Source organism: Rhagoletis zephyria, unplaced genomic scaffold, assembly GCF_001687245.7.
Source record: "Rhagoletis zephyria isolate East Lansing unplaced genomic scaffold, Rhagoletis_zephyria_1.1 Rzeph_scaffold_05352, whole genome shotgun sequence".
Lineage (NCBI taxonomy): Eukaryota > Metazoa > Arthropoda > Insecta > Diptera > Tephritidae > Rhagoletis > Rhagoletis zephyria.
The window spans coordinates 14,214-22,931 of NW_016162435.1; the positions used below are offsets into that span (position 1 = coordinate 14,214).

Below are 8,718 nucleotides of genomic sequence, written 5' to 3' on the forward strand. Positions count from 1 at the left end.
TTTCAACATCAAAAATCCTTTTTGAACCAAACTCTCAAATCTTCTAGCACTTTAACTCTTTACATTTAAGTAAATGGATATACCTATATTTCATATTTGCTACAAAATGAAATTATGAATTGTAATTTTGGATGTAAACGTGATTGTGAACAGTAATATTAGTGTTGTGCGTTATGATGATTGCGAATTCTTATCACAGGCAGGTGAAATATCCCTCATAGCTCTTTATTTTGAAAAAATGTTTGGAAATGCAATTTACCGAATGGCGATCCTGTAGACATACATAGAAGTAATTGAGCAATTCAGGGTGTTTAAAGTAAAAAAATTTATGTAAATTTCTTGCGTTGAAATTAAAAATTTTTATTGAGGATTTACATTTTATCAATAGTGATCTCATTTTATGTGATTTATTTTCATTAATATGAACTGACCTATATACTGTATTAATTTTTATCATTATTGTCTTCATCTTTGACAAAATTACACGGTCACCCGGTATTTATTTTATTTTTTCTTTTTAATTATTTTTTTTTTTATAACATTGCAGCTCATTGTCTAACAAAACCCTTACAAATAAATCCAAACTTGAAAGATTGAAAAAAATCAACAAAGTTTCATCAAATTTTCATCGTTTTTATTCACTAATTGAAGCTGTGCAATGAACTGAACAATAAACACTATGCAGTAGACAAAAAAAAAATGGTTTTGTTTGGTTGCGGGAAAAGCGAAGTAATGCGTTGACGGAAATGGTGAAAAGTACTATTAAGCTCCAAAAGTTACACTTTTTGTCATTAATTTGGTACAATTTAAAAATTTTAAATAACAACACTGGTTATGACTACAAATTTTACCGTTTGAATTGGCATATATGCCACAATTTAGTGTCAATTTATTCAGCTAAATAAAAATTGTATGTCCTGTAAATTTTGGTAAAACACGACAAAAGCTGGAGATAACACTGATTATTAACTTTTGAAACTCTTAGGCAGTGCTACTTTTTATGAAATAGCATCACGCTCCTACGAGAAAACTTCGAGGAACAAAATTTTGAAAATCAATTGCTAATCATTGGCACATCAAAAGTTTTTTCTGCGCAATTTCTGCACATCAGCAGCATATCATCAAGAAAGCAATAAGGCTGCAATATTGTGGTAATTATTACATAGCTCCAGCACACCCCTTATTCACTGCTGCTTCGCGTTGGTTCGAATTAGCTGAGTTGTAGGTTTGTAGCATTGCTTTGTTGTTAGTTTAGTACCAAAATAGTTTAGAGAAGAATTATTGTTTTTTTTTTTTATTCCGGAAACGATGTTGTAATTTTTATTTACGTTGCTGTCGTTTAGCTCGGGAAGTAAAATTTGTTGGCCACCCCTGGTCTATAACTTGATCTCAATACGAGCTTACATGTTTACCCACAACCCATGTGCTTAAATCAATCTACATCTGTTATTATAGATATTGTAAAAACAGTTCGTTTATGATTTTTGATTGTTGATTTCATTGCAGAAACACACTCAGGGCCGTCACAGCCTGGCATGGAATTGGCGTGTCTCGTTAAAAAAAAAAAAAAAAAAAAACATGAAAAAGGTCGTGCCAAAAATTGTCTGCGTAAACGTCGGTTATTATAGATGAACTTCAAATATTTCCACGCAATGCACACCCCAGATGTCCATTTAAGGCCAGGTGAGTATTAGCGCAGCTCAGTTCTTCTAGTCACGCCGTTCACTATACTCCATTGCCATGTCAAAGGTGCGCTTGAAGTGCTTGATGCTTGTTTTTTTGCTGGCAGTCACGCCGACAACTGCGAAACCTTTGCAAATTTTATCTGCCGAAAATGACACAATGAACAGAGAATTACTAAAATTGCTACAGGAGATCCGCATGGAACGTGATTTCAATACAATCGCAATATGCCAGACATCGGCAGATGATTGCATTTTTGATAATGTCCTGAAAGAAATATCGATGCCTGTCGTACTTCTAAACAAAAGGTTGGCGTATACTTACAAGGCGCAATTCTCAAAAGAGCTGCTGATTTTGCTCTGCCTACACCAATCAAGCTTAGCTGCTAGATTAGCAGAGCTAAGAGTGTTTCGAAGCTTGAAGCAAACACGTATAGTGGCTTATGTGCCACATGTAACCGATCTTGTGCTGGTAAAACAATATTGCCTCGACGCAATGGCCAATGACATTTACAATGTTTTAATAATTCAAAGGGATTTCAGTGCAACCCAAAACTATTACACTTGCAACAAATTTCCGCTGGATGCGCCTCGTTACAAAGAGAAAAGTCTTAAACGTCCAGGTGAGATTTCGAGCGCCATCTTCGAACAGCAATTCCAGAATATGTACGGTACGCCAATATTAATTTATCCCGATCAACTTGAACCGCGCTCCATGCTGTACTATAAGCCGGATGGGAATGTGGAGGTGGAGGGGTATATAGGTAGAACACTAAGAGTTTTCGCAGCCAGACGTAATACGACGCTGTTTATAAATCATCCCTATAAAGTGGGAAAATCCGTTTTTTACGGAGTACTGCAGGAGCTCGCGGAGAACGGCACCATCGATATAGCCGCTGGAATGACATTTGTGACACCTAATGACGACTTAGAAAAGCTGTCGTATCCAGTGCAGACGATGGACTATTGCTATATGGTGCCACTACCGGAAAATGTGCCCATAAATCAGCTGTTTCTTGCCATCGTACGATTTCCAATGCTCCTTTATATCTTCGTGTTTATAGTAATTTTCGCCGCATTGCTTACTCTTTTCAATAAAAGCAAGCAAATCAACTTTATAAACCTTTTTCTAAACGATCAGAGCATTCGCGGCATGTTGGGTCAGTCTTTCGTGTTAGCAGCTCAGCCGAGCTATAAAATAAAGTTCATCGTATTTTTGCTTTGTTTCATGAGCATCATTACTAATACAACTTACCAAGCTTACCTGCAGTCCTTTTTCACCCATCCTCCTCTTCTACCGATGCATCATAGTTACGAAGATTTGGAAGCTGCTGGTTTGACAATTCTATTTCCTGCAGACGAGTTATCTGTCATAAAACAAAATCAGAGTCTTTTGAAACACATGCATCTGGTAAAAATGGTACCAGAATACGACGCGTGGCTGAAGCGCCGATCTAGCTTGAAAACAAAATATGTGTTTCCTGTTTCAAGTATTCGCTGGGAGGCCTTCGAATCCCAACAGAGGCTCTTCAACCGGCCCATATTCTACTTCAATTCGGACTTGTGTTTTTTCAAAACTGTGCCTCTCTCCATGCCCATTCGTGCTGATCTGCCCTATCGTGATCTATTAGATGACTTTGTACTGCGTCTACATTCTTCAGGCATTATAACAATATGGGTGGCGCTCAATTTTTTCGTAATGGCAAAATTTAAGTTGATAGTGATTGAGGACTTGAGTAGACCGCTGGATTATGGACGACCTTTGGTCGTGGATGACTTTTTTTGGATACAAGTTCAATATATCGCAAGTATGTCTCTATGTGTGGTTGCTTTTGTGGGTGAGATTTTGTATTTTCGTTGGAAGAATAAAGGCAGTATTAATAAGAAACAAATAAGGAAATTTAAGTTCAAGCGAAACCGAAATTTACCCACGCAGCGCACGAGTCGCATTTTTTAAGATTGCTGTTATGTCGAAAGTGTGCATGGTTATTGGCCGATTTAAGGATTGTTAATGCTGGACTTAGTGGGCTAAATGGCAATGTATGCAAGTTTGGCGTCTGGAGCGCAACAATTTTACAGAAACACATCAAAGAGTATAAAATATTAATTATAGTTACTACTGCATTATAATAAATGAAAATAATATAATTATGTGTGTTTTTTTTTTAACAAATTAGTCGAAATTTTTTCGCAAGTGTGAACAATATATCCCTACAGTAACACATACTACTTTATTTGAATATCTAAAGAACTAAATTTATTGAAGTGAAACTTCTTTAGCGGCGGTTGGTTGGTTGGGAGTAAATTGGCAAATTCAACGGAAATTGCACACGGAAATGGTGCAACGGAAATGATGCAACGGAAATGGTGCAACGGAAACGGTGCAACGGGAATGGTTGGGGCTGAAATAAGTGCTTATTGGGTATATGCATATGGTATTAATTTAACAAAAATTTGCTAATAAAAGGTTAAAAAGTAGAAAAAGACCAATACAAGAATGAAAATAAAGGTGACTACGTACATAGATAAAGAAAAGGATAAAGGCAAAAGTAAAAATAAAAACTAAAACAAAGATCCGTAAAGATAAAGGCAAAAATAAAGACCAAGGTAATTTTAAACACTTTACTCATACCTATATATAAGGGCAATACGTAGATGAAGAAAATGATAAACATAAAAGTAAAGACAAAGAGGAGGATGAGGATAACGATAAAAGTAAAGATGAAGATAGAGGAAGAACGATTAAAATAAAGGTAATTAAAGAGGAAAGAATATAGAGAGAGACACAGAGACTCAATCTGGGAGCTATTTTGGGATTTTAGAGATTTTCGGGATTCTCGGGACTTATCGATAAAATAATCCATATTTTTATCGGTTTTGTTATCGATATTTTTATCGATTTCTTTATCGATATTTTTACCAATTTTGCTGTCGATATTTTCGGAACTTATCGATACAATAATCGATATTTTTATCGATTTTGTTGTCGATATTTTTATCGATTTGTTATCGATATTTTTATTGATTTTGTTATCCATATTTTAATGGATTTTGTTATTGCTATTTCTTCGATTTGGCTATCGATATTTATAGATTTTTTTAATCAATATTCGTCGATTTTGTTATCGATATTTACCGATTTTGTTACCGATATTTATCGATATTTATCGATATTTACCGATTTTGTTATCGATATTTATCGATTTTGTTATCGATTTTGTTATCGATTTCGTTATCGATTTAATTATGGATAATTTTATCGATTTAGTTATCGCNAGAGGAAGAACGATTAAAATAAAGGTAATTAAAGAGGAAAGAATATAGAGAGAGACACAGAGACTCAATCTGGGAGCTATTTTGGGATTTTAGAGATTTTCGGGATTCTCGGGACTTATCGATAAAATAATCCATATTTTTATCGGTTTTGTTATCGATATTTTTATCGATTTCTTTATCGATATTTTTACCAATTTTGCTGTCGATATTTTCGGAACTTATCGATACAATAATCGATATTTTTATCGATTTTGTTGTCGATATTTTTATCGATTTGTTATCGATATTTTTATTGATTTTGTTATCCATATTTTAATGGATTTTGTTATTGCTATTTCTTCGATTTGGCTATCGATATTTATAGATTTTTTTAATCAATATTCGTCGATTTTGTTATCGATATTTACCGATTTTGTTACCGATATTTATCGATATTTATCGATATTTACCGATTTTGTTATCGATATTTATCGATTTTGTTATCGATTTTGTTATCGATTTCGTTATCGATTTAATTATGGATAATTTTATCGATTTAGTTATCGCTATTTTTATAGATTTTGTTATCGATATTTATCGATTTTGTTATCGATATTTATCAATTTTGTTATCGATAGTTATCAATTTTGTTATCTATTTTGATATAGATATTTATCGATTTTGTTATCGATATTTATCGATTTTGGTATGGATATTTTTATCGACTTTGTTATCGATATTTGTATCGATTTTGTTATGGATATTTTTATCGATTTTGTTATGGTTATTTTTATCGAGTTTCTAATAGATTTTTCTACCAATATTATTATCGATTTTGCTATCGAAATTTTTATCGACATTTTCATCGATTTTGTTATCGATATTTTTATCGGTTTTGTTATTGATATTTTATTGGATTTTACTATCGATTTTGTTATCGAAAAAGTATAAAGATAAAAATGAAGATAAAGAAAAACAGAATAACATAAAGTAATTAGAACGAACAGAGGTAGAGGTAGGGATCTAGATAGAAAATATACAAAAAATATAACCTTCAGCAAACGCAGATATACATATGTATGTATGTATATTGGTTATGAGACAAAATAGATATGTATGTAACGTAAGTTTCACTTCTCTAATGTGGCCCAGGCGCACTTACTTTTTTGTTAACAGCAGAGGTCCCTCGGCAGGCAATGGCAAACCTGCGAGTGTATTTCTGCCATGAAAAACAGCTTCTCATAAAAATACAACCGCCGTTCGGAGTCGGCGTAAAACTGTAGGTCCCTCCGCTTTGTGTGACAACATCAAGGCGCACGCCACAAGTCGGAGGGGAACCTCGGCCAAACACTAACATATGTGTAAGCGCCAATCTATTATTATTATATTATGTATAAAAACGTAACGAACATACAATACATATGTGTATATATATCAGTCTTTCTTAGTTTAAAAATTCATCTCTGACATAAATGAAAAAAAAATGAGATCAAATTAAGCATATACCACTTTTTCATGCCAAGTATGAATAAATTCTCCAAAGGGCTAAGAAAAGGTCTAGGGGTAATTTTAAATTTATGTGGCCAAAAAAAGTATATGGTAGCTAAGTCTAGCCACCAAAGGGCAAAAACGGCATCACTGATGATGTATTCCTTAATTTATTTAATTCTTTTTAGCAAGGACTTGAACCGGATGGAAAATTTGGTGGGTTCGGTTCAGCGGTTCGAATCGTTTTTGTACTTTTGGATTGGTTCGTCACAGCGGTTTTTTGGTCTTTGAACCGGGGCTTCGGTTCGGTTCGACGGTTCGGAAATCAAAAAAAAAAAATATTACGCGCAAGTCTATGTGTATGTTAAATGAGATGAGTTGCCTTTACATTTGATATTGCCACATGGTAAACAAACATGGTATGTATTACCATATTTAACGAAAAGAAACAAAAGCGTGTAAATTTATCTATTGAAAATTGGTTTCAACGAACCTTTAAACCTTTATGAAAAGTGGTTCGGTTTTCGGTTCGGATCAAACATTTGTGGAAAATTTCGGTTCGGTTAATGGTTCAGTTAATTAATAGAAAAATCGGTTTTCCGGTTCAAAAAAACCGGTTCACGTCCCTGCTTTTTAGAGTAAAAATTTGTGAAGTGTTCCACCATTTATTCGATGGTCGGGCTTTTTTGTGCAATTATCTGTCTATGCTTCACAACGATAAAAGAAAAATACAATTTTCACAATTTTTCGAAATTCGAATTATTTTGGAAGTTATAGCTATTGGTAATACCGATTCTGCTCATGTTTTAAACGGTTGAGAACGATATTGACTTCTTGCCAATTTTATTTTTTATTTGGCCATACATTGTTTTTATAAAAGTTATTACATTTTTTTAAATATTACTGACATCTCAATGACTTTAAAAACGTATCTTGGGCTAATAAATATTGCTTTACGTTCTATTAGTAATTACTTGCAGAAAAAAAATGTTGCCGCAATGCATCGAGTCGAAAGTTATTCAAGCTTTTATCTTGACGCACAATATATTTTGTATAGAAAACTATGAAATAAGTATCCCAAGCGCGCTATACTGGTTGTCAATCGATACTTGTTGAAAAACTCATGCGAGGTGAATAACTACGGCGAACGTTTTCCATACAAAATACATTAGACGACAAAAGAAAAGTGTGAATAACTTCCGTCTCGATGGATTGCGGCAAAATTTTTTTTTCTGCACGTACAACAATATTAGCAATATTAGCGATTTGGAAGCCATTGAGAAGTCAGTAATATTTCAATAAATTTTTATAACTTCTATAAAAAAAAACAAATATGGCCAAATAAAAAATAAAAATGGGAAGAAAACATCATCATTCTCAACTGTTTAAAATATGACCAGAATCGGTATTACCAATCGCGGGAAAACAATTAAATTCTAAACAATTTCTTAAATTCTAATAGCTATAACTTCCAAAATAATTCGAATTTCGAAAAATAGTGAAAATTTTATTTTTCTTTTATCGTTGTAAAGCTTAAACAGATAATTGCACAAAAAAGCTCGACCCTCGAAAAAATGGTGACCCGCTTCACAAATTTTTACTCCTTACTTTCATATGATATCTTCTTGAATTTATATTAAATTCATATTAATCAATACTGTCGGTAAGACGAGCACCGTAGCCGAGTAGGTAGAGCTGTAAATTGCCGTTCAGAAGGTCGCGGGATCAAGGACAGGTCGGCGTGGAATTTTTTATAACTTCTTTTTTTAGCATTTAATTAGGCAACCTTATAAAAACCAAAAGATTTATTTTTGGTTTTATCAAAAAAATTGTCCCTCTGAAAGTAAATGCAATATCTCCCTAACAAAAAACCGTAGAGATATCTCATTAGTTTTGTTCCAATTTATTAGGTGCTTTTTTCGCTGTGAATACATATTTGGAGTAAACATTTTCCGAATGTCTGGCTTACTGTAGTAAGTTTATTGTTAGCTTACCGCAAATATATTTTGCTTGTCGATTTTTGACGTAGAATACGTCTTACCTTAAGGTATGGGGGCTATGTTCAAATGTTTTAGTTGTAATTTTTAGAGCTTCACAAAAACGCTTATTGCACGAGAACTAATAAAGCGATTTCAAAGAAAAGTATGGCGTTTCAAAGATAAAATTCCAAACCTGTCGACAGATTCATTTTTGTAAATAACCAATTCGGTTTCTGTCGTAAAAACAACGGTAAACATTGCCTTATTTTGGGGTCAATTTTGAGCCTTTAAAGTGCTCTAGCAACTTATTGTTG

General features: G+C 33.5%; 1 protein-coding gene across 1 annotated transcript in view; it reads left to right on the forward strand.

The window, feature by feature from the left end:
• The first annotated feature begins 1,842 nt into the window (after positions 1-1,842).
• LOC108371992 (uncharacterized) overlaps positions 1,843-8,718 on the forward strand; it is a 16,730-nt gene continuing 9,854 nt past the window's right edge. Inside the window, exon 1 of the mRNA XM_017627623.1 lies at positions 1,843-3,490. Coding sequence (XP_017483112.1) covers positions 1,843-3,490 — 1,648 coding nt within the window. The remainder of the gene's footprint in view (positions 3,491-8,718) is intronic.